At 40.8% G+C, this 26231-nt stretch overlaps 2 protein-coding genes across 4 annotated transcripts in view; both read left to right on the forward strand.

The window, feature by feature from the left end:
• The window catches only part of mast3b (microtubule associated serine/threonine kinase 3b), a 41147-nt gene extending 18959 nt beyond the window's left edge, over positions 1 to 22188 (forward strand). For all 3 annotated transcript variants that reach the window (XM_042515531.2, XM_042515538.2, XM_042515545.2), the window contains 22 exons: positions 1522 to 1679; positions 4464 to 4539; positions 4886 to 5095; positions 7271 to 7372; positions 8264 to 8396; positions 9359 to 9426; positions 9962 to 10053; positions 10753 to 10961; positions 11108 to 11246; positions 11445 to 11577; positions 11701 to 11866; positions 12104 to 12205; positions 13760 to 13882; positions 14007 to 14119; positions 14429 to 14595; positions 14866 to 14987; positions 15093 to 15293; positions 16388 to 16614; positions 16813 to 16935; positions 17047 to 17183; positions 17652 to 17836; positions 18055 to 22188. In XM_042515531.2, coding sequence (XP_042371465.2) covers positions 1522 to 1679; positions 4464 to 4539; positions 4886 to 5095; positions 7271 to 7372; positions 8264 to 8396; positions 9359 to 9426; positions 9962 to 10053; positions 10753 to 10961; positions 11108 to 11246; positions 11445 to 11577; positions 11701 to 11866; positions 12104 to 12205; positions 13760 to 13882; positions 14007 to 14119; positions 14429 to 14595; positions 14866 to 14987; positions 15093 to 15293; positions 16388 to 16614; positions 16813 to 16935; positions 17047 to 17183; positions 17652 to 17836; positions 18055 to 19148 — 4080 coding nt within the window. In that variant the 3' untranslated portion in view covers positions 19149 to 22188. The remainder of the gene's footprint in view (positions 1 to 1521; positions 1680 to 4463; positions 4540 to 4885; positions 5096 to 7270; positions 7373 to 8263; positions 8397 to 9358; positions 9427 to 9961; positions 10054 to 10752; positions 10962 to 11107; positions 11247 to 11444; positions 11578 to 11700; positions 11867 to 12103; positions 12206 to 13759; positions 13883 to 14006; positions 14120 to 14428; positions 14596 to 14865; positions 14988 to 15092; positions 15294 to 16387; positions 16615 to 16812; positions 16936 to 17046; positions 17184 to 17651; positions 17837 to 18054) is intronic.
• Positions 22189 to 23297: 1109 nt separating this feature from the next.
• Positions 23298 to 26206, forward strand: ndufa7 (NADH:ubiquinone oxidoreductase subunit A7). The gene is made up of 4 exons (XM_042483859.2): positions 23298 to 23438; positions 23685 to 23734; positions 25035 to 25172; positions 25994 to 26206. Exons 1-4 carry the CDS (start codon positions 23388 to 23390, stop codon positions 26079 to 26081), a joined length of 327 nt encoding a protein of 108 aa, XP_042339793.2. The 5' UTR covers positions 23298 to 23387; the 3' UTR covers positions 26082 to 26206.
• The last annotated feature ends 25 nt before the right edge of the window (positions 26207 to 26231 follow it).

Here is a 26231-nt window from a genome sequence, read left to right on the forward strand (position 1 = left end):
CTATAAAAAGTAGTTTTGGAAAATATTATATATCAAATATGTTACTATAGAATAAAGCTGTAATTGTGCAGAATGACGTAATGAAAAAGTTTTCAACAGAAGAGTCTGCAGTCGGGGGAGAGAGTGCTGAGTCTGTGGTGAAAGTCTGCCATGTGTGGCTATTATTAGGAGGTTTATGGGGTAGACCCGAGCACAGGCTTAGAGGTCACTGGGGACAAAAGGGCTCTTCAGTGGCCCTCACTGCTCTCTTTATACTAAGGCATTAGAAAGAAACTTCACAGATGCTGTCCCTCTGGACCTCTTCTATACAGGACACATGGGCTGCAAAATGAAACAGATTGCCAGACACGTACACCATGTCCTGTTCAGTTTTAAGAGTTTACTCAGTGCCTCTGGAGACATCAAAAATAACTTATTTTTTGCCAATAAAGATGCCTTTGAGATTAAGATTTACACAATTACCATAAGAAATACTTTGATTATTGGCTAGAGAGGTGTTAAGTTCAGCTTTTACTCTTCGACTACTATTCTAAATTCATAAACCAGCAAAGTATTTGTGCCTCATTTACATCCTCCACAGGTGTATCATCAATTGGTGAGGCTTATGTTTCACCACTGATGTCATAAACTACATTAGTAAACATCAGTAAACATCAGTATGGGTGAGTGAAATATTCTCAGCAGCCAAATACTGGTTTAAGGGTGCTATATGAAGTAATTTAACATCAATAAATTATTGTCACATAAAATGTTGTTAATGCAGGAGCCAAACACAACTTTATTGCTAACGGCCCAGATTTCTGGTCTGCTCGCGGTGTACTATTTATCTTCCCCATCTTAACAAGAGTGATGCCACTGAAAAGGCAGACCGACAAAAAGCAACATCCTCTTTGCAAAAGGAAGTAGCAGAGGTTACTGGAACTGTCATCTTGAGTTTGACAACACAAAATAGTTCATTTAGTACCTTTTAAAATTTGTCTTTGGCTTAACTTGGTGTCGCTAATCATCCAATTTGGCAACCAAGGCTGGATTAGTTCAGTTTAGGAAGCTGTTAGTCTGTGTCACATCCCGATATGTTTTTTTCTAAAAGGCCTTTTGAGGACTGTAGAAATAAATGTCCTTTCAATATACTGCCAGTGTGCAGACTGATTCAATATTCTTTCTTTCTTATTTATTTTTTATGATCATAGTAGGTCGTTGTCAAAACGATTTTATTTGGGGTCATTTTAGCATAGTTCTTCAAAAAAAGTTTTCTCTTGTCTACAAGATATAGTGTGTGATATCTGTGACATCAGCAGCTGCATCATAATAAACTCAATACACAAGATTTAGAAACCCAGGAAAAAAAACATTGCATTGTGGCATCTTTATTTTATGTCCCTCAGAATTTACCTGAACAAATGTGTAATTATCAGAGCAACTATTTCAGTTTGGGAGAAACCATGGAAAAGATGGTGTTTTGGCTAAACGATGAATGTGAAGATGATTTTCTTATTGATGGATCTCTCTTTGTGTCTGCAGTCCTCCTCGTCCTCCCAGGAGCGTCTTCACCAGCTTCCCTACCAGCCGACTCAAGATGAGCTGCACTTCCTTTTCAGACACTTCCGCAGCACAGACAGCATGACCGACGAGGATGGACGGCCCTCGACGGTCATACGACCTCGGTCTCGGAGCCTCAGGTAGCTAGCCAATCCTGATAACACCTTCAATTTGAGTAAATCTTGTCGACAAACAGATTACTTTCTTGAGTAATGTCACATATTTATTTAAGGAGAAAAGTACTTACATGTCAATTACTGCTCTGTTATTGGAAAGATTTTGATTATTTCATGATCTCAAGTCTTCTTTAGTGTTCTTCTTCTTTAGTGTCACTTTTCTTGATTGTTTTTCCAACGTTTCTTCCTTTATTGGGTTTCACTTATTAACAACAGTCACGCATTCACCTGTATTTAGTTACCTTTACAGGGTGAACCGTTTTAAAAAACTTTTTACAGTGTAGAAATGAAAAAAAACAAAGAATTTGGGGTGTTCTGCATTTAAGATAAATGAATAAAAATACAAATATTAGAGTCAAATAAACAAATTTAAACAAAATGAGGGCATTTTGGATAAATATACATTTTCCACTTCTTCTAAATTTCTTCAAATTTAGTTTCTTAAAGCCTCATTGAAAAATAATTCTTTCGATTACACAGATTTCATAAATGATATCATGCCAGTTCTGTATATATAGGGTGTCTGGCTGAAGCTATTTCTTTATAATTGCTTTTCTAGCAGCTATACTCATTATTCCAAATATTTTTTTTTTTTTAGTATTTGTAGTTAAAAGAAGAGGACCAAAAAGGAGTCCATCCAACTTAAATATATCTGTTGTTCCAAATATAGTCTGAAATGGGGGAGTGTTAGTGGCTAACATTTCATTACCTATGTATTCCCAGTAAAAGCACTTGCTTTGCAACCCACCCTGAACCAAGTTGAAACATCTGTTTCATATAATTTCTGGACCTGTCATTAAACTAATAAAATTAATATTGTATACAGATGAAATGCAGTAATCCTTCCTGAGGGATTAGCCACCTCTTTGTTGCGAAACATTTTAGAGTAATTAAGGACCGTGATTGTTTTACACTCCTCATGAGGTCCTTGGTGTCATTATGTGCTGGTAGACTGTCAGATGTCAGCGCGTCTGTGTATCAGCATGACCAAGACATTCACAGGCAAACGCAGCATTTGGTGTCTGAAGTGCCTCTGATGGATCACACATGCCTGTTGGCCGGCAGGCAGGTGGGGATCTGACCGCGGAGCTGTGTGCTTTTGACAACTTTTGTCTGTTGGCTCTGCTCTGCGCTGTTTGTGCGATGCCTGAGAGCTCTGTGTTCTGGCACCATGGTGTGCCGTGCCGTGCGTGGGCATGCTAGGTAACAGAGCGCCTCGGGGATCTAGCTGCTGAACTGTAGCTGAGGGGTGGGGGTGGTTTTGGAGGGGGGGCTGATGCAGAGAGGCACGGTGAGCTGCAGCAGTGTGTGTTGGGCAACAGCCATCCAGTGTAACAGAGGCGTCTTTCATGACAAAAAAATGGCTTAGGGAGTCTGTTTGCATGTGATAGGTTTTCCCTCCATCTGTTCTGTTTGAAGCTTCATCAAGCAAGAAATTACACCCGTCTCATCTGCCTCAGTACTAGAGTGGTGTTGCAGTAAGTGACTAATGGTGTAATGTTGGTGATTCACTCTCTTTGGCTAGAAGAAAGCTCTGCTGTCGGTGCAGAAACGTCTAAACCTGACAGTGAAATCCACTCTTATTGTAGCTTCACCACCTTAAGCGCTACAGAAATCGAAGGTTGGCTCACAATATTGCTTTTGGCAAGTTGAGATCAAACGTACAAGAGTAGATGTTAACCTTTAGAACCTCTTCAAAACCGAACTATTAAGTTTAGAGTTGATGTTTGTATGTTTGGCTGAAAACCAACTTTTGGTCATTTCTAGATAATCCTGATGGCCACAAAGATATAACCACTTTCACACCCCATCCTAGCTTATCAAATCAAGTTTATTTATATAGCAGATTTAAAATCAACCTGAGTTGATCAAAGATTTGCTCAAATTAAAGTGAACGTCACACAAATAGTAGTTAAATTTAAAATAGGCACAAAGACAAGAATAATGACAGTGGGAATTAGACTGCTGTAATATACGTACACAAAGTCAAAGCATAATAAAACTGGAAACATCAATAACATATGTAAAAGATTATAGAACACTAACATATAAAACCACTAAGAGCAACCAAAGGCCATTAAAAACGTCTTCTTAAGATTTGTCTTGAAATTGTCAATGGAGGGGAACATTTGATTGAAAGTGAAAGGCTATTCCCAGTGCTTCATTTGTGTGTATGCAACATATTGGTCTGCATGGGTGCGCGACTTTACAAATAAACACACTTAAACAACACTGTCTTCACAAAGAGAGCAATATTTATATTCATTAATCAGAGTATTCTCTTCACTGAAAATCAGCAGGATGAGAAGCATGGAAACAGCTGTTAACAGTTTGTGTTGTTGCTTTCTCTCGTAACTCTGTCTCGTGCCAGGTTTCTACTATGGGGGAAAATTCGGATTTACGAACTTTCTATTCAGAATCATGATGATCAAGCAGGCGAAATCACATCTGTCCATCTGTACCTCAGTCCTTTTTCAGTACTGCAGACAGCGCCGCACCAACACGCTGGAGGGCCAATAATCAACACAGATCCAGCAGAGACCAACAATAAAAATTCCATGCTACCTTCATTCTTATTTGTGCAAAACAGCCCATAAAACATCTAAAATCAATCCTAAAGTTTAAAGGTAGCAAATGCAGGGATCCTCGCAGCGGTGTAATGTTTTGTGGCTGAGAGGAAAGTTGTTTTTGTTTGTGTTATGGTAATAAAAAAACAAACAGCAATCTGTTATTTTGTTTCTGTTGCAGCCCCGGACGATCGACTGTCTCCTACGATAATGAAATCGTAATGATGAACCATGTTTACAGAGAACGTTTTCCAAAGGTACGCACAAGAAGACCTTGCTTAATGTGCTTATTTGTGTAGCACAGACACTGCATATTGCTCTTTGTTCATTTTGTTGCACATGTGTTCTTTTACCTTTACAAAACAAGAGATCCTGCAGACATGGTGACTTAACTCTAACTAAAGTACAGGATGGAAACTGAAGCTGAGTTTTCACATCTCAGCAGGTGTCTCTGTGTTTCTTGAGTCACAAGTAATGATCAGCAACCATATGACTCCACCCACAGAAATATTATGAACATTTGGTGCTGCTGAAAGTAAAAACCACAATTACTCCTCCTTTAAATGCTCTAAATGTGTGTTTGTGTGCCTGTCCTCTCTGTAGGCCACAGCCCAGATGGAGGAGCGCTTGTTTGAGATTATCACCCACTGCTCTTCAGACAGCTCCCTCCCGCTTGCTGACGGGGTGCTGGGCTTCATCCAGCACCAGCTGGTTGAGCTGGTTAGAGACTGCCTGGACAAGTCCCAGAAGGGCCTGGTTACCTCCCGCTACTTTGCTGAGCTGCAGGAGAAGCTGGAGAAGCTGCTTCATGAGGTGGGCAGACAGCCAGCTGATTTGGGTCCAGTGGGACTGACATAGAAATTAGGAGTCAAAATGGCTTTGATAGTTGCAAAAAAAATATTAATTTGTATACTACAGCTTTAAGCATCAGCTGATGAGCTACTACACATGAAGTCTTTTTCTGCGCACTCAGCTGTGGTGAAGTTATATGAGTGAATCGATTGAGCTGGGGTGAAATGTGCTATCAGGCACGTCACTCCATAACCATCTGATAGCTAAAGGTATGCACAGTAGATCTGGTTGTGGAGATTTTTCGTGGTAGTGAGAGGTGCTTTTGTCATAGATCTTATTGTGTTGTGATAAAATGTTAGTTTCTATAGCAACCTCTTCCCCTGTTCTTCTGCATGCTGTCAGACAGAAGGCATGGCCGACTCGCTGTACCTCCAGCTGAACTGATAAGTTTGTTCCCATACAGTGGAACAAATGCTGTCATACACACACACACACACACACACACAAACCTCACCATATTTTCCAAGGCCACTTTGTTACAAAAAATAAACATTTCAGTCATCTAAATTCTCTGTGGCTTTGATGTATGCTGTGATAAAAAAATACTCTCGGTTCATAAAAACTGCAACATTTCTGTTGTAAACACCTATTATCTGGAAGTTCTTGCCTGGGAAATGTTCCCTGCTGTACAGAAAGTGACTGATTTTGTGCTTTTCGCAGCATAGATAAAAAAGAAGAAAAAAAACTTTTATGCACTGCCTCCTGATCTTTGCAACAAAAGTAGCTTTATGAAGAACAACTTTTGTGCAGTGTTCTGGATTTTCACTTATTTGTAAACCTTGGGTCATTGCCTACATGCTTGTTACCTCAGGTGCTTTTCTCATGTGTGCAACAACTCTTGCAACAGCTCCTCTGTTTGACCTTTACGTCAGACAGTTTATAAGAAGCAGAAGAACTTTTACCGTGTTACCAGGAACAGTAGATGTAAAAGAGCGCCACTAACAGAAACTACATCAAGAGGAAATTTCAAAGAACTGGGAAATCTCTCAGTCTTAAACCAATGATTTATTACATAAATCAGATTCTCCCAACCGACTTACTGCTTAGTGAGCAGTGAGGATTCTGTGTTTTCAGTAGTACTGCATATGGCTGTTGGAGAAATTGGCCTTGTAACATTGTAGCAACACGCTTCTTTCTCACACTTCCACATTAGGACATTTAATTTGGACTGTGGACATGTCCAGAGGGTGAGGTGGTTACGTGCATAGATTCACATCATGGTTCTCTCACGTAGAAGAGGGATGACAATGACAATGTTGAACCATATAGATTACATGTATGCTCATTTTTTACTGTTTTTGAGTTTTTTCTAACTTTTAGACCAGTTGACAAGTCCTGGTTTATACTTTAGTGTATCAGGGAGATAAATTGTGAAGAATTTCCCTACTTTTTACAAAGTTAAAGGAAAAGTTTGACATTTTAGAAATGCTGATGGGTGGATTTCTGTTACCTGGACAAAGCCAGGCCAGCTGTTTCTGGTCCTTATGCTAAACTAAGCTAACTGGCTGCTGACTGTAGCCTTTTCTTTGACAGACACTTGAGAGTGGTACCAGCCAGCGTTTTACTCATACACACCATCGCTCTGGTCCACGAGAAAGGCCGTGCATGATTCATTTAGGCTCCACCCACCCACCCAGTGATTACTCTAATAATTCCTCTTGGTTTAAAATGATGTCTTCTCTGACGCATTTGTCAGGCAATGTCTGTTTTCATGTTTCTCGAAATGCAGTACACATCTGCTTTGAACACACTGCGTTTTGTATATTTATACTTCCTGTTTCAGTACCAAGCAGTGCCTCTGCTATAATCTTTTTTTAGGGGTGGAAGAAGTGCCCGCCCCCCAATCAATTACCCACGGCCCAAACTTTTTGTGTGTTCGCATTTTTTTTAGCTTTCAAAAAAACACACAAAGATTTCTTACAAATGTGGTGTACTTCATCTTTTTAAATTATAGCTCAGTCACTTTTTCATTATCATCTATTCCTATTTACTTTTTTAGATTTTTTTTTACAGATTTTAAAGTGTGAATTTTAGTTTGAGTTGTTGTGTTTCATCTTCTCTTGGTTGTATTGTGAAGAGCCAGTTGGTTGCATAAATACACTTTCCTTAAACCCCTGCTCCCATGCTGTTCTGCAGGCCTACGAGCGTTCTGAAAGCGAGGAGGTGACCGTCATCATCCAGCTGGTGAGGAAGATCCTCATCATAATCTCTCGGCCGGCTCGCCTACTCGAGTGTCTGGTAAGCTGAAGAAAATCTCTTCCTAATTGAAAATGGGATTAATTTGATTGAAGCAAGTAGAAGTCAAAGTAGGACCGACATGAGATTCTGACCTTAATTCTTTCTTTAAAAGTGGATGTGTGCCACCAGGATATGAAGCTGATTATCCTTGAAGGAAGACAATATTACTAAACTTTCACTATGTTTCCCTGTTAGTAGATAAATGTTTCCACTTGTCAGTGAGATCGGTGGATATACAAAGCAATTCAGACATTGTCTCTGCAAAACACATATTGTAGAGAGTTTAAATGATTTTTCTAATGCTTTGAGCAATTCAAATTCCATTTACTTCCTTTGTATTAATGTGGTTGAAGAAAGGTTCAGCAGTAGATGAAACCAAAATTTCTGCATCGCCTAATACCACTACAGTCTAATTTTTCATTGTAAGGTGGGTAAATTTACCCTTGAAATAACTCGGAGACCAACAATACAACAAGTATATTCATGTCAGTTTTTATGTTTTCTTTAAATTTATTGTCAGATAATGCAAATGGAATTGCTGTCAGGTTTTTAACAGTGATAGGCCTAAAAAAACTGTCAAAACCCTGTGGTTTAAAATGCTAACCCTCTTGATGCTGACAATCAGTTGCTTACTTGCAAAAATCTGAGCATGTCTGACATTTACTGTGTTTGTTTTGACTTAAAATCTCAACTTCAGTAATCAAGTCACAACTTCGGATTACACTGATTACTGATTAGGATTGTTGTTTGTCATCCAGTCATTGGGATAACTCCTTCCAGTAAATCAAAAGCTGAATATCTTAAAGGTTGCACTTGACTTTGACCTATGCCACTGATACAGATTAAACTCATGCTTTTGACTTTTTAATGAGACTTGAATGCTGTTGACAGGAGTTTGACCCGGAAGAGTTTTATCACTTACTGGAGGCAGCAGAAGGTCACGCTAAAGTCGGCCAAGGAATCAAGACGGACATCCCACGCTACATCATCAGCCAGCTGGGTCTGACGCGGGATCCATTAGAAGGTAAAGGAGTTCTCGGCCAGTCTGGTCACGCCTCTGTGGCCTGAAATTCAGGTTTTCAGTTGGTTGTTTTACTGTTACATAACCAGCCTGTAGGAACCAGTTTTTGCACAGCTTAATAATAATTACAACACATGACATCTCTCAGATGGTCTAACAGGATATCAAGTTCACCAAAAAGGTCCTAAGGCACAGATCAGATAGAGCATGTTTTGCAACCTGCGCATCGTCCTTTTAGTTGAAGCCATCCCCAGTCAAGCAGTGTGCTTTTTGCAGCTTGCTTTGTCTTTATTTTTTTGTTCATTTGAGGCAGCCCTCACATCACCTGTCCTTAGCTTAACTGCTGCTTTGCTGTAAAGTAAACTCACAGATTTGTACCTTAAATCTGCATTAATAAAAGGACAGAGAGGGCACTTGCTATGATTTAGGATGAGAGGCTGTCCCCAAGTAGTATGTTGAACACAGGCAAACTGAGATCTGTGTGGGTTTAAGAGACCCTCAGAAAGAGGAGAAATCACAGGGAGTACCACCAGCTGGTCCTGGAGTCTTGCCTGGATAATGGTCGGTTCAAGGCTCATTTTAAATTGGTAAAGTGTTAAAAAGTACTTGAGGAAAAAGATTTTGGTGGGATTTTTGGTTGGGATTTTTTTACCCAGCATTTCTACCTCCACCATGCGTTAATCATTGCCATCACAGAAGCCCCGCCTCTCAATCCATCAAACTGGTAAATTGGGAAAAAACGATGATGATGTCAGGGGATTTTCCATTTCCAGGTTTTTCTGCTTAAGCTCACTCCTACAAAATATGAGGTGCATCATTCTCATTGAAAACAATTACAAAAAGCCTGCTTAACGTGCTCTGTCTGATCCGGGCTTATCTGTGTGAAATAAGTAGAGTAATGAGTAGAGTGCAGCAGAGAGTGTTTTTGCAGTAACAGTATCTCTATCTCTCTCTCTTGTTTCTAGAAATGGTTCAGCTTGAACACTATGATGCCAGTCACACAGTGTCAGCAGAACCAGATGGTAACGTGGAGGTAATCTTTTACTTTTACTCTTACTGTTTACCTCTTAGCACGTACAGTTTTTGAAAATAGAAGAGATTATGGTTTAAGATAGCAAATTTAAAGAATTGATGAAATCCAAACACATTTTTTATTCTAACATGTCTCTTGTTTTAAATAGGTTTTAGTCACCACTGAGTGCTAAATGTGTCTCGGGGCATTTGATTTTTTAAATGTAGGCTTTCCCTCTTGTTTGGTGGGCCATGAAAAGGAAGACATGTTGAAGGTCAAAGTTTTACTCAAAACTGCTCTGAAATACAAATTAAGAAGATTTTACTTATGTTGCCCCAGTCACAAATTCATATATTTGGACAAAATAAAAACTATGTGTTCAGTATTTGGACTATAAGCTGGCCCGCAGTATACTTCATGTAGCAGAGTGCAGAACAGGACTTGTGTGACATTATTTACACTGTAATGATGTTGTTAACAGTATTGCTTCAGCTGTGTTGTGTTGTGAATGTGCCCACAAACAGCCACTAGCATCATGTTTCTGCTTCCTCTCTAGAATAAGGCCCCACAGACGCTGACACCGACTCGAAGGAAACCTTTTGAGGGTGATTTTGAAACAATCAAACTCATTAGTAATGGAGCTTACGGGTAAGAAGAAAGGGCCATTGCTTCAGCTTTGCTTGCTCTTTCTTGCTCTTCTAACAGCTACAAAAACATTTAAGATTAAAAACAATTGTAAAGGCCCCTCTGGGTTAGTAATTACATCGCTAAAGGATTCCTATAAAATCTGTTTCATGCTAGAAGTTCATGAAACCTTTTAAGCAAACCATAGCAGCTTCATTAGATTCATTCATTATATATAATTAACTTGTCAGAAGCTAATTTCCTCCTTTTGATCAAACATTCAGATTATCGACACAGTGGTTTTCTGCTAATTATGCAGCAGCATGCTGCCTAATTCTGTGACCATGGCTTAATAAAGACAAGGAGTGTCTTGACAGTTTCAGAGTAGAAAGGCTGCACTCACCTTCAGTGTCCCATGTGAGAAATCATCCTCATCCTCATCCGCTCAAATCATCCTCTTCGGCTTGAATGGCCATGGTTTGATCATGACACAGCAGGGGCAACTGCAGGCAGAGGTGTCCTGTCTATGCTGTATTCGGATGAACTTGAATAAGGGAAGGGAATCTGAAATATCAGACCTGAAAGTTAGAGTCAGTTAGACATAGGCCTAAACTTAAACCTGTCTCTGCCATTGTTTTCATAAGATTATCCCCTAAAGTTTTCCTGAGGTCTTTTTACTGTAGAAGATTGTATGTCTAATGTGGCTCATGTGGTTCTTTATAGGGCTGTGTATCTGGTCCGTCACAAGGAGACCCGTCAACGGTTTGCCATGAAAAAGATAAATCGTCAGAACCTGGTCCTGAGGAACCAGATCCAGCAGGCTTTTGTGGAGCGAGACATCTTGACCTTTGCAGAGAACCCCTTTGTTGTCTCCATGTTCTGCTCTTTTGAGACACGGCGTCACCTCTGCATGGTCATGGAGTATGTGGAAGGTAAGACTACTGCAAAGGAACTACCTATTTTATCCAGAGCATCTCACACTAAGTGGTAATGGTAGAACTATAAATAAGAAATAATAAGTCCAGGTAAACAAAATGAAAATAAATACAAAGATTTTCTCTTTTTCTGTTTTATTAAGGTGGAGATTGTGCAAACCTGCTCAAGAACATGGGCCCACTGCCTGTAGAAATGACAAGGTTGTACTTTGCTGAAACAGTCCTGGCTCTGGAGTACCTTCACAACTATGGCATTGTGCATCGGGATCTCAAACCCGACAAGTGAGACAACAAACTCATTTCACTCCTGTTTTAAGGGTTTGCATGGACCAGCACTGTCTGTGTGTATACATTAAATTAAACATCATTAAATTACTAAACAGACATGATCTGCTGTGTGATGAGACACCCAGAGAGTTCAGATTATTTTTCATGTCCCCCTCACTTTATTTTTTTGTTTTGTCTTTTTCTACCCAACAGTTTGTTAATTACATCGATGGGCCACATCAAGCTGACAGATTTTGGCCTGTCCAAAATTGGCCTGATGAACATGACCACCAACCTGTACGAGGGTCACATGGAGAAAGACACAAGAGAGTTTGTAGACAAACAGGTGAGACTGTTTTGAATGTAACAGACAAAACATCTTTTTGCATACAAGACAAATAACACTGCTGATAATGGAAGCAGTTGTTTCGGTGCTCCTCAGCTCACCTGTGTGGGTTTGCTTGTGCAGGTGTGTGGCACTCCGGAGTACATCGCCCCGGAAGTGATCCTCAGGCAGGGTTATGGGAAGCCAGTGGACTGGTGGGCGATGGGGGTCATTCTCTATGAATTCCTGGTTGGCTGTGTTCCGTTCTTTGGAGACACACCTGAAGAGCTTTTTGGACAAGTTGTCAGCGGTGAGTGTCAAAATAAGACGCAAAAGAGAGACACTAATTTTCAAATTTTGCACAAAATCTTTGTAAGCATTAATTCACAACTTGATAAAATTGCATCAAATTTTTTTCTTGCACATAAAATTATGTTGTGTTATTTGTCAAAGGCCAAGATGTGGAAATAAATAGAGATTATATTTAAATTACAAATATTTGCTTTTCTTTATCTTTTGTTTTTCACATTTTTTTTTTTTTTTGCAGATGAAATCATTTGGCCAGAAGGAGACGACGCCTTACCAAATGATGCCCAGGATCTGATCACCCGCTTGCTCAGACAGAGTCCTTTAGACCGACTAGGAACTGGTACTACTCTTATCACTGCGAAATATCACATTTTAAAAAACTGCTGATAGTTTTTGTTACAGTCTGAGTATGTTTACATGGACATGAATAATCTGTTTATGATTGGGTTTTTGCAACCCAATTGACTCTTCTGTTTATCAAATTCAAATTCAAAAAACTTTATTTGTCCCCAGGGGGCAATTCAAGGCACACAGAGCAGCATGACAAGCAATAAGGTCAAGCTGAAAGTAAGAAGGAGAGAAAAAATAGAAATCAAAATAAAGATAATTTAAATATTTGTGTATATACAGTATATAGGTGAATAAAGTATAATAATAATATAATAATAATAATAAGGTGCATGTAAAGGAGGTAATTGTGCTCAAAAACAATTTCACAGCTTGAAAGTCCGTGTGGCGTGTGTGTGCACATGGTGTGTATGTTTGTGCGTGTGTGTGTATTGTAAGGTGTGTGTGTGTATGTGTATGTTTGTATGTGTGTGTGTATGTTTGTGTGTATGTTGTGTGTATGTATTTTGTGTGGCGTGTGTGACTGTTATAGACAAAAATACAATAAGAATAAAATATGTCTGTATGTACAATTTTACAGTAATAAAGGATCATAGAGTTCAGTGATAAGGTGCGACTGAGAGGAGCTCTTCCACAACTTTGAAAGTCCGTGTGGTTTGTGTGTGGAGGAGGGAGAGGGGGGTTAGGAGGAATTGAGGAGGAGAACAGCCTTGGAGACAAAGGTTGCTCTCCTCCTCTGTGTCCTGCAGCCTGGGCAGCGGAGACGTCGTCCCGAGGGGAGCCACTCAAATGCAGCATGGAGAGCGTGAGAGGGATCCTGCAGGATTCGGTTTGCTAGCCTGACTGTTTGCAGAATGAGGAAAGAGTTCTTATTGCTAGTCCAGTGATCTTGGAGCAGACTCTAACGATGCTCTCCAGACGGTTTCTGTTCTGGAGGCTGATTGAATAAAACCAGCAGGTTATGGAGAATGTGGCGATGCTCTCAATGAAAGAGTAGTAGAAAGTTTGCATGTAAACGCCATATTTTGTTTATGAGAAACCTGAATATGCTAGCTTGAGTACCACAAAGAAAATGGGATGTATACACGGAATATGAATAATCTGATTTCTCTGTGCTCATGTAAACTTCATATTCTGAATATGATCATAACCAGGATAAGCCTCATAAACAGGTTATTCATGTCTATGTAACCGCACTGACACTGAAAAATTAGGGTGTTTTCTCTCAATAATACAATTTTGTAGCAGAAGGGAAATTAAAATGGTGACTTCCTCCAAGAAGATGAATTGTATTAATAGACTTCTTTTAGTATATATGATACAATGATTAAAAAATGGCATGATACATTTTTAATATGGAAGTAAATGCATTTTGGAGGTATTGTAAGTGAAAGACATAAATATAAATCCCCTATTTATCAAAAGGAATTCAATTAATATTAGGCCATGACTTAAATACATTTTATCTCCTGAGTTTTATTGATGTCACAATTTTTTAAAAGGTTTATCCAGTGATTGATTGGCTGTTAAAACTGTGTGGTTGCAGGAGGTGCTGCAGAGGTCAAACAGCATCCCTTCTTCCAGGGTTTGGACTGGAATGGACTCCTGAGGCAGAAAGCTGAATTCATCCCTCAGCTGGAGGCGGAGGACGACACCAGCTACTTCGATAGTAGGTTCCATCCTGACTTCAGGCTTAAACATTGAATTTTCTCCCATATTTAAAATACATTATACAAAAATACTGTATCTACTAGTGTGGCAGTAAATGTGTCTTTTCTTGTTACTGTTTTCAGCTCGTTCTGAGCGCTACCATCATTTGGCGTCTGATGAGGATGAAGAAACCAATGATGAAGAGTCATCTTTGGAAATCAGACAGTTTGCCTCCTGGTCACATCGCTTCAGCAAGGTATGGGCACCATGTGTCGGAAGACATGAGCTTTCGAGGTTCAAAAAGCTGTGGATATTTATAATGTTTTCTTTAGTATTTGAATGTTATAAGGAATAATTTAATGTAATTGAAGAAGTCATGCTGTGACAAAACTGAGTAGATGGTAACTATCGCCAAGCGGCCCCACTGTGTTGCGTCTGCTGTTGAGATACCACAGTAATTGCCAATAAGTGGAGGGTCTCTAGTGTGCATTACATCATCTGAAAGCTCTTCAATACTCAGCTCTGCTCTCTTATTCACACCCTCTCTCCTGCTCAACCTTCTCAGGTTTACAGCAGCACAGAACATCTGGCAACACCGTCCAACCTGAGCTTCTCCTCTGACCGCAGCCACAGCGAGGACAAGGAGGACCGAGTAGACGTGGGAGGACTGAGTCCCTCTCCGATCCCAGCAGAGGGCAGTGCAGAGCGCAGAAATGCCGGACGCATGGCCAGGTCAGCACAGGTGTAAGACGTGTCATACTGTGTATCATAAGCTGCTTTTATTCTCATCACACTGTAGCTTTTTAATGTGCTTTCATCTTAAGACTTTTTGTTGATTTTGCTTTTGCCAAAAAATGTAACCTGCCCTATTAGCATCATCTCGTGTCTGTGGAAAAAAAGCAGCAAGCAGTTAAAACACAATGTTGTAGCGGTGCTGTGTGATCTCTTGGACTCTTGTACCATTTGATTTACCCGTTCATCTGGTCTCTGGCTGTTTTGTAGCCTTCGCCCTCGGGCCTCCTCCAGCTCCTCCCAGTCTGAGAGGAGCACCAGTCCTCTGGTGATGAGCAGCACCCACAGCCTGGAGACGATGCCACGCTTTGCCCTCTCCACTGATGATGAAGGTAAATCCAGACTGATACGTTTTGGTCATTTCTGTTCACAACATGTATCAGTGCTTCTATTAGGGGCATGAGCATGTTTACATGTTGTTTACCTTAATGCTGCAGCTGAGGTGGTTGTGTCAAACCTGCGGAGGATCAGGATTCGCAGCAACAGCACCGGGGCCAAACACTCGTCCCCCAAAGACCCGGCCGGCCCTCGACGCTTTGGTAACCAGCTGGAGACGCCGGACAGACAGAGACTCCCCTGTGGAGGGAAGGTTCCCAAGTCAGCCTCCGTCTCAGCCCTGTCTCTCATCATCACTACAGGTACAGAAGGTTATTATCTAAGCCTCAATGTACAGCAGAGGACAGAATTAGTGTGATAATGAAACATTAGTGCTACACATACTAACATGAACCAACAAAATCTACGTGTGTCATATCTTCTAATATTTGTAATTACAGAGAAAACATGGCTATATTTAGAACATAATAATGAAAGAGGCTGTACTGTAGTAGTTTCCCCAACCTATAATTTACATATTTGTATGTATGCAGTCAAGTCTTGTCAAACCTTTTACTTAATTTTAGGCCACCATACTCACACCTGGCTAGGGTTGAAAACTAGCCTCCCAGCTAATGTGGGCATATTACGTAATGTTTATCAATGCACTACCCCGAGAAGAAAAAAAGAAAAAAGAAAAAAAAACAAAAGAGCTAACTTACCAAGTTAAATAATTTTTCCTCTTGACTTGGCATAAGAATTGATTTGATAAGAGGACGTGTTGCATCCAGCACCATTTGTTGTCTGCTGGAGGTGCGCGTGTAGGTGCGCTGCGGTCCATCCTACTGAAAAGGAGAGGAGGAGATCAATAGAAAGTCAGACAGAACACATCACTTAGTTGGTTTCTTAGCCTGCTTGCTTTTTGTGGTTGCAAATAGAACTTATGACATTAGAGAGAGATGCAAGATGTAAACAGCTGTTTCTACACGCCTCCCCTGATGATTTTGACAGTTGTTTATAAACTCAAAAAATAATTAGTGCTCTGCGAGTGCTCCGATTAATACATTTATACCAAAATAGGTTATATATCACGATTTATTGGGAGAAACCAAGCAATTCTATGCAAGATCAGACAATCAGCACCCCCATACAGCCGAGTGGAATCATCCTGTGTTTCATAACCACATTTTCCCACCACTGCACAATCTGACTGTGATGTTGGCAGGCGAATCAGGCTCCTCAGATCGAATTGTCAAATAGCCGACAATAACTCAACATCTATAACTAATTAACTATAACTAGCTATGTATATGAGTATATGTCTTTGGTCAGTTCATGGCTCTATTGGCATTCTGTTTATAGTGCAACAACTTATATTTCTTATATTGAGAAAAAAATGACCCTGTGTTTGTTCCAGATGACTCGCCTGGCGGCCTCCAGCCCAGTCCCATCTCCCCTCGCTCTCTGTCCTCCAATCCTTCGTCCCGTGACTCCTCCCCCAGCCGGGACCTGTCGCTCAGCCCTGGCAGCCTGAAGCCTCCTATTGTCATCCACACCTCAGGGAAGAAGTACGGCTTCACCCTGCAGGCCATCCGGGTCTACATGGGTGACAGTGATGTTTACACAGTGCATCACATGGTGTCGGTGGGTATCACTTAAAAGACTTAAAACTATTGTCTGCCTAGCACAGCTTTAACTAGTCCCCAGGCGTTTTAAATGTCATGTCGCCATGTCAAGTCAAGTGCTTTATTATGATGACAGAAGAGAGAGGTATAAAAAGGTGGTTATGTAATGCTCAACTTAACTCCTCTCCTCACACTCACTGTGTTGCTGTTTTAACAGAGTGTGGAGGAGGGCAGCCCGGCTTACCAGGCAGGTCTCCGCACTGGAGACCTCATCACCCACGTGAACGGAGAGTCTGTCCAGGGCCTTGTCCACCCTGAGATGATAGAACTGCTTCTTAAGGTACCGCAGCTCCTTTAGACTGCAGGGGCAGGTTTTCAATTTGCAGTTCAGGTTGCTTTTTTTTTTGGCACTTGACACAAACAAATTGTTTCCTCCCTGTGAAATGTGCAGAGTGGCAGCAAGGTGGCGCTTCAGACCATAGCACTTGAGAACACATCAATCAAAGTGGGTCCAGCTCGAAAGACAAAACACAAAGGCAAGATGGCTCGTCGCAGCAAGAAGAGCAAGAGGAGGGATAATTACGACAGGTGAGAATCCGAGGTTTGGTTTTTTTTCAGCCCTCTCAGATCTGCAGTGTTACTCATCCTTTGTTTGCTGCGGGAGGTTGGCAACTGTTGGATGGTGTCAGAAACTAACCTTCAAAAGCCTCTGTCTCCCTCTAGTGTTACACACTGTTAGTGATGTTTACTAGCAATTTAGTATTAGTATTACTTGCATTGAATTGAAGCATTATTTTCCATTGTACTTGTGAATATTTTCCACCTATACATTTGTCAGTGTAGCTTTATGGACTTACTGGTGATTTATACCAAACACTTGCATATACTCATATTAGTAGGAAGTAATCAGTTTGGTGCATTGGTTCAATGCATGCTGATGTTGTGAAGTAATGTAGTTTCTTAAATACACTGCAGGGCAACAAAAACTTGGTGTCAGAGCTTAATTCACTGAACGACATAATATCAGTCTTCTGACTCTTGGTCTTCCTCCTCCAGGCGAAGAAGCATCTTGAAGAAGCTGTCCAAGCAGAGTACAGTGATGCACAGCAGTCGCAGCTTCAACTCAGGTCTCCACCACTCAGTTTCCTCCAGCGAGAGTCTTCCAGGCTCCCCGACACACAGCCTCTCCCCTGGCCCCTCCACACCCTGCCGGAGCCCCGCACCCGACCATCAGGCGTTTGGTGAGCTCAGTGTGGCTTCAGAACCATTCATGATGAAGTTGAATGGTTCTTGTGGTTCTTGATGTTAGCTCTGAAAACCAGGGTTCACTACAGGCTTTATAGTTACATTGTTGCTCTCATAACATTCACAGATAGCTGTGTGTAAAACTGCTTAAATATTGAGGTTTTGCAATTTGTGATGTGCAGTCTTTGAAAGCACTTTTTCCTCTGTTTCCCAGATAATAACTCTCCTCAGAGCACGTCTCCTTGCTCCAGCTCTCCCAGTTCCCCGGCTGCACACATCCGGCCCAGTTCTCTACACGGCCTGGGCTCCAAACTCAGCACGCAGCGCTACACCAAGGTGGGCCGCCGGAAATCAACCAGCAACATTCCCCCCTCGCCTCTGGCCTGCAACTCCTCCTCGTCCTCCACCCAGCCTCTTTCTCCACAGCGCTCTCCTTCTCCGCTGTCAGGCTTTGCCAAAACATTTCACGGCTACCATGGCAAAACCCTGTCCCCGCCCACCATTGTTAGACACATTGTCCGGCCCCGCAGTGCAGAGCCACCTCGGTCTCCTCTTCTGAAGAGGGTTCAGTCAGCTGAGAAGCTGTCTGGTGTGTATCATGCTGACAAGAAGTCTTACACTCCCCGCAGGCACACGCTGGAAGTGCCGTTTTACGGTGACGCAGACCTGCTGGGTGACTCAGAGGCAGAGGGCGCCTGTGGAGGCCCCTACATTGGAGCAGATCTCAGCAGGCTTGGGGGATACATGGGCAGCCAGAGGCTGAGAGACTCTGGGATTGAACGATCGGAACAGCTGGTCGTGATGCGAAAGCTCAACCTATCAGAGCGGAGAGACTCCTTTAAGAAACAGGAGGCGGTGCAGGAGGTGAGCTTTGACGAGCCAGAGGAGAAAACGAGCACCACGGCAACAGCGACCACCACATCTCCAGCAACCCAAACACAACACCATCAGCAGCAGCAGGACAGGACGGCCTGGATGGTCACTCAACCCCAAACCAGCGTGGAGGTGGAGCTGGAGGTGCCAGTGGTGAGGAGGTTCACACTGGTACCCCAGATCGCTGTGCAGGGCTCAACAGAGAGCGAGCAGGATGAGTGGGAGCCGTGTTCAGATGGAGAAGAAACCACAGAGACAACTGAGCTCGAGGTGAGCGTCACTTCACCTCAGCCACAACAGGCAGGACGTCCTCTGGCTGACAGCAGCTGCAGTCAGGCAGCAGAAACCACCTCCTCTGCTCCTGTGGTGGGGCCAGCAGCAGAGACGACCGAGTGCAGAGAGGAAGCTCCACAGAAAGTGCATCTGAGAAAGTGACAACTCACCACTGCGCTCATGCCGCTCATATCGTTTCTCTCGAGCCTTTCAAAGGTTGTAAACTCATTTACAAACTTGTCCGGCTGACGGAAGGCAGGAGAAGATTTTACTTGAATTTTTTAATGGTAAATATTTGCCTGAAGGCATTGCAGACATTACTGTCTTATTTATTACATTTGTAAAGTATGATGAGTTAGTAACAGGGAAAGAGGGAAGTTCTCATTGGTTGAAAAGCCAAGGCTTAACATTTTTGTATCCATAAAATGTAGTTATATGTCTTTTGACTGGATTGTTTTTTGTATAAATGTCTATTTTTTAAATAAATTGTCACAGTACAGAGTCATTTGATAATGCTGGGCATAACTGTTGTAGGACCAAAAGGTACGAGAGGTCTTTTTTTTCAGTGTCAGTTTAGATCTGAACAGTGCAGCTTTCAGTAGTGTCATACTGCGATTATATCCATCTCCATAAACCTAAGAATGGCCTTTGAGTCACACTGTGAGCAACATGGTTGATATGTTATTTTGTTGTCAGTTGTCAGCAGTTTTGTCTACAGTATACAACTACAATACAGATTTATTATTTTTTGCCGCTTCGTTTTGGCACCACACTCTACAAGAAAACATTGAAGCTGCAGCAAAAACTAAACTGCTCCAGTTTGAAAGTTGTTGAGAAATGGGAAGCTTTGCAGAGCTGGACATCTTTCACTTTGCACACGACAAACAAAACTGTTGTTCACATTACGCGGAGACAGAAGCAGCGCTGAATTTGACAGAAGATAGTCATGAAAACATAACTTGTGTGGCCAATGTTGCTTCATCAAATTTGCAAGAAAAAAATGTTCCTCCATTGACTTGTTGACCATGTTCCTTGCAGTGTGAATTGATGGTCACAGCTTTGTTTTTCTTAGATGTGGATCCAGTCAGTGCAGGGTAATGTTTCACACCGACACTGTCCAAGTTTGACTTTAAAGTACAATCTGTTATGAAGACATGATGAAGGCGGATCAAAAAGGGTATTGCGTGCCATCATATCAGTGCAGCATCTTCTAAGCCATATCTTTGAAATTTCAGTTGAAATCATTTGTTTGTTATCTCAACTTGACGTGAAGGTTAAAAGAATTGTTTTTCTTCCACTGCTATTGCAGTCTTGACGTATCATGAAAAATGGAAGTCAGGGACAAAGTCCTGGATGTTACAGAACACGGTACCCTCTGCTTTTTGAAAACTTGATGTATAATTAGTGTGATGCCATATCGTAGAGGTATCTCAAATGTAGTTTTTGTTATTTCCTGCTCAGTTTGTGACATCTGGAAATAGATTCAGCATGGCTCCATGTCTCGCTGTTCTGCTCGATGCATGCAATTTACAGGAAAAACACTGAACAGCCAAATAAGAGTCTCTATCTTTGGGGAAATATGTTTTTATTTAAACCATTTTGCTATTTCTTTTTCTTATGAGACATTTTGTACCTGGAAAAGTGGTCAGTCTTTGTGTATTTTTTTTTCCGATTATTTTTTCCTGAAACTGTAGCTTTCGTCTTCGTTTTTCACAAGCATGTAAGAGACACCACGCCTACAAAACCGTGTTCCTACTTAATATACTGTGTAGTGATGTTTACATCGAGGGGGAAAGTGCACTAACGTATTTTGACATATTTTGTAAATGAATGTTGACGGCAGAGGGAAACCCTTACGTTGAATCCAAACCCAGGGCTTCTTTGAACAAATGTTTTTATGTCTTTGTATTGTACAAATATTGATGTATATTTTGATAACAAGGATGTGGATAATTCTTAATGTGTGTGTGCACCAGGACTTTGGGAAGTCTGATTTGATGGAGTGGGCTGTTTTTCTGATGTGCTTCCCGAGTTTGGAGGTTAATCGTATTATTTGTCAGTGACTGTTGCTGGCTTTTTGTACCGACCTTCTCCCTAGTCTTCTGTTTCTAAAGCATCAGAGTTGTTGATGTGTTAGTTACCGGTGAGCCACTCTTCCTCCTTAAATCTCATGACGATGACCTTTTACAGGATGCAGTCGTGTCCGTAAACAGCACGGGGAGATTGCGCCGCTGAATGGCTCGGTTATTTTTGCAATCTGACAGAATTGTTTACAACGAACAAACATGCTACGTACTGTACAAACATTTTATATCCTGTGGCTGTACATGATGAAACTATCCTCTTTGATACCATGAAAGAAAACGACACTCATAGAAGTAACATATCTGTTTTTGTTGTATTCTTTTGAAACTGTTCAGAGAGAGTAATTTAGCACCAAGCTGAGAAGCGTTTAGTGTTTTACATACACTTAAGGGACGGCATCTAGAAAATCAGTTTCCTGATCCGATTGTTGCTGCTACTGCAAAAAATCTCAGCCACGTACACACTTGTAATGTTTTTTGTTTTTTTGGGGTTTTTTTTACACACATTCACATGAAAGAGATGGCAGGGGGAAATTAATGCTGCAGAGGGATGAATATAAAAACATGAAACATTATTCTAGAGGTACGTTTATGTAAATAAAATAATAGTATACAAGTTTGACAAGCTAAAACTCGGAATTTAAAACTATTTGTGCAAGTCGCAAAGTAAAGGACTTCCAACTTGATTTGGAACAAATCTTTTTTGCAGTGCATGTATATCTGTTTTATCCGCATAACCTGGTTTCTTATATGAATGTAGTTAGTGCTTTATTGATCTCTACTGGTGGAAAGCTACAAGTGTGTTTAGCACCTTAAACAATAAAGAGCAGTGATGTCATAGTATAAGGTTAAAAAAAAAAAAAAAAAAATACAGAACAACTTCAGCCAGTAGAGGTCAACAAAGACGAGAATCTCAGCTGGTGTTAAACGTACTCTAAAAGAACAAACTGGCAGGTCAAACTGTTGTACATGTGCATGTGTTCTCCTGTGGACTCTTCTGTTCAGTGCATGCTGCATGACACAAGCACACGTGTAATACTTGATTGCATGGTATACCGGCGCTGTCGCCCTGTACTGTGTTTTCTTTTGCAACAAATAAAATTTGTATTTCTCTTTGACTCATCGTTAGTTTGACTCCGCTGGTGTTTTAGTGTACTTTACCACACAGAGAGTTTTGTTGAGTCTTACGCAGTGCTCGTACACCACTCTGTTGTGGCAGAAATACTTCGGTAATATGAAGCAAGTTTGAAATGGCTTTTTATGCCTCCAGCGACAGCCGTGGCTGGAGGCACTTTGTTTTGGGGTTTTCAATGCGGTCATCCATCTCATTCTTGTGAACGCACTGTCTCAGGAACACCATGAGGGAATTTCTTTAAATTTGGCACAACTGTCCACCTAGACTCATTAATTACCTGATTAGATTTTGGTAGTCATAGGTAAAAGGTTAAGGTCACTGTGACCTTGCATTTATCTCATGCCGCGAATGTGATATCTCAAGAACACCTTGAGGGAATTTCCTCAAATTTGGCATAAATGTCCACTTGGACTCAAGAATGAACTGTTCTGAATTTGGTGGTCAAAGGTCAAGGTCACTGTGACCTCACAAAACATGTTTTTGACAATAACTCAAGAATCAATATGCTCATTATAACAAAATTCCACACAATGTCTGACGGGATATAAGGCTGAGGTAGTAATATATGTTCCAAAGGTTGACCCAGTGTGACAAGGCTGTAATACTACAATTGTAGTTGAATACAACAATACACAGCTGCTTTTTGTGTTTACTGTCAATACAGTTATTTGACGAGAAGTATGTTAGGTTCAGTAATACCTATTTTACAGAGACATTACAATAAATGTCTAATTCAGATTAGAGTAATATTACATTTCAGCAATCGCAAACTATAATAAATGCTGCATTTTGCCACCGGGAATCAGCTTGCCAAATAATGACTGCATTTCTGTATAATATCATTTTATTATACAGGTTACATGTTATACATGATTATAATTCAATTTTCAAAAAGAGGAGTTCAGAATAATTACTGTTTAAAAGTGATTTATTTCTTTAATATTAGTATCTGTTTCCAGTTCCTCAAAGCTGTTGGTCGATGGTCTCAATTTTGATGGCGATCGATTTAGCTAGATTTCACAATTAATTAATGAATTTAAAGCTGCCATGGTTTGTGTGAACCCACAGTGCTCCAGTGTGTAATGCGGCGGTTCTCCTTTCGGACCGCCAGGTGTCAGTCGCGTGCTGAGAAACGATGTGTCACATTACAGAAGAAGTCGCGTGCCCTTCACAACAGCAATCATGGCGACTGCTACCAAAATCATCCAGAGGCTCCGAAATTTCTTATCGGGGGTAAGAAACACAACCACAGACAACGTTTATATTCGAGCCAGAACACTATGTGAAAGACATACTAGTTTATCACAGTGTGATTTCTCTAAACTCTAACGGAATTTATTTAACGGGCGGAAGTTGTTAATTCTAGTTAGCTTTTTGAGCTAGCCGGTGGAGCTAGTGGGACGATAGCTCCATATGAGAGAAGCTGGTGTGTTTTGATGCTTTTCAGCCACTGACAGTAACGATGTTTCTTTTTTTCAGCGCGACCTGCAAGGCAAACTGCAGCTGAGATATGACGAGGTTGCAAAAAGGTAAGACTTTGTGCAGTAGTGTTAACGTACTCTGGTAAAATTATTAAAACCAGCTAGGTTAACTTAGCGTCCCCGCAGAGCTGCTGCACACTGAACGATATTGTCCCTGGGGACACATGAAATTTTGTTAATAGTGACCTGTTGAAATAAGCACGCCTGCCTTGATGTCCTTGCTATCCCAGTTCGGAGCTGCAGCACCCCGATAGAGCTAAATTGGTGTAAATAAAGTGTTGTGTTTGAAACACTGGGCTGCACTGCTGTTTGCCAAGCTCCCCCAGAGATTACTAAACTGTCCTGTCTGTTTTGCCGCTGATTTGGCTCTCACACATTTAGTATTGTTTAGTAGGGGTTGACTGACATTGTTATTTCAGGGCCGATATCGATTCCGATTAGTACTTAATGAGGCCAATAACCGATATTTGGAGCCGATGTGCAGTTACAATGATAATGAAAGTATTTCTATCAAAATTTTAATTTGGATTATAACAAACTCCAACATAAAACTGTGTTTAAACGCCTTTTGCAGTCTAATACTTCTCGCCACACCGTAAAGTGTAAATTGCTAATTGCAGTGTTTTAGCATCCCATAAGCCCCTAACATTATGGATCTCTTACAGCAGTGCTTTATGAAATTATTAAATGAGCAATATTCTTAAGTATTTTTTTTCTACCAGAAACACTCGAATGTAACATGTGATGCACGGATTGTACATATTATTTACTCTTATTTATACTTGTATATATTTTGTTGTACATTGTAGCATAACGCTCATATTGTTTATATTTCTAAACCTTTGCATACTAGTTTTAGTTTTAGTTTTTTATATTTTTTACATACTCAGCATATTATCCATGTTTTACATTTTTAAACAGGTACATACTGGTGTGAAATTGAAGCATAGGGCCCATATTTTTATTTCACATATTTCATAGTGCACATATTTTATTATATATATTTTCTATTTTAGAGTTTTATTTATTTTATTTATTTATTTATTTATTTTTTAACTTGTTTCTTATTTCACAAGTTAAAACTATAACAAATTACAATATCCCTCCAGGGTGAAGTAAAGTATTTCTGATTTCTGACCATTCAAACTGACCATGCTGGATCCCGTTCCATCATCTCACCACTTTCTACAGTAACATGCCCCCACAAATGCAATAAACACAAACGTCTGTGATAAATGTATGGCTTGACAATCTAAGCAAAGGTGCAGAATCAGTATGCAGCCTGAGAGAAAGTACCGGCACTGCTGAAACTTTGTGCTATAATCCATCTCCAATGCTGTTTCTACAGGACACAGCCACCACCCAAACTGCCTGTAGGCCCGAGCCACCAGTTTGCCGGAAACTACTACTACACCAGAGATGGACGCAGAGAGTCAGTACCCGCCACAGTCATTATGTCCTCTCAGAAGGCTCTGACTGCTGGCAGGTAAATCACCCAATCAGTACATTTTAATAACCTTATTAGAACCAGATAAGGACATTTTCATGAGATGTTACATTGACAGTTTTATCTTAGCTGGATTAAGGTAAGAAGCAGAGCAAACAGACCATATGAACAGTGCCGGATCACTCACCCATGTTTTAAACATCTGTGACCTGATTTCTGTTCATAATCAGAAAGGTTATGAGATCACTAATAGGTGAAGGAAAGTGTATTTTATTAAATGCTGCAATATGCACCTGCAGCTCCTCACCTAGCTAACTATTTACACGTTTAAATATCATCAACTATTGGAAAACACATAGACCGACAGCTGACCTAATGCCAGTGACTTCCTCATCACAACCATGCTTAATTCTTATTTCTGAAACATTACAGTGAAAAACCAGCAGAGGAAGTGTTGAATTTGCAGCAACAGCAGACTGAAGACAGATAGTTGTTTTGTTTGTTCAATAAAGCAGTAACGTCACTAAATGAGGTTACTGTAAACAATCATAATCAGATTCATGTTTGTAGTTGGAGTAAGTGTGACTGTAAGAGTATTAGGCATGTAAAAAGTTAAACACAACAACGGGTGGCAAAAATGTCTCCACATTTTTACAACACACACACTATTTCAGCTGTTTGATGACCCCTGCCGAGGATGCTCCAATGCTCAAATGTATTCATCTGACACCTTTAAAAAGCAATAACCACTTAGGGTGTGAGATTAAACAGCATGATGACGTGTATTTACCTCCTGACAAGATTCATATTGTTTTTCCCTGAATGTTAAGTACTATCTTGACACTTCTGATCTCTTCTAGTCAAGTTGCAGAAGCGCCAAAGCTCCCAGTGACCCCGGGGCCTGTATACAAGGGACCACCACTCTCCACAGATGAGCCGTACCTCTGAGCATTAACCCCTTCATCATCAACCACCTATTTTCTCCATTCAAACCTGCTGTAGAGGCCTGACCGCTGCACGTGTTGGTTGTGTCGTGTACAATAGACAATGTGAATAAAATGTGTTCTATTTAAGGTTTTTGTGGTTGTATTATGAACT

The sequence above is a fragment of the Plectropomus leopardus genome, chromosome 5, assembly GCF_026936395.1.
Source record: "Plectropomus leopardus strain MGB_pleo_1.0 chromosome 5, ASM2693639v1, whole genome shotgun sequence".
NCBI lineage: Eukaryota > Metazoa > Chordata > Actinopteri > Perciformes > Serranidae > Plectropomus > Plectropomus leopardus.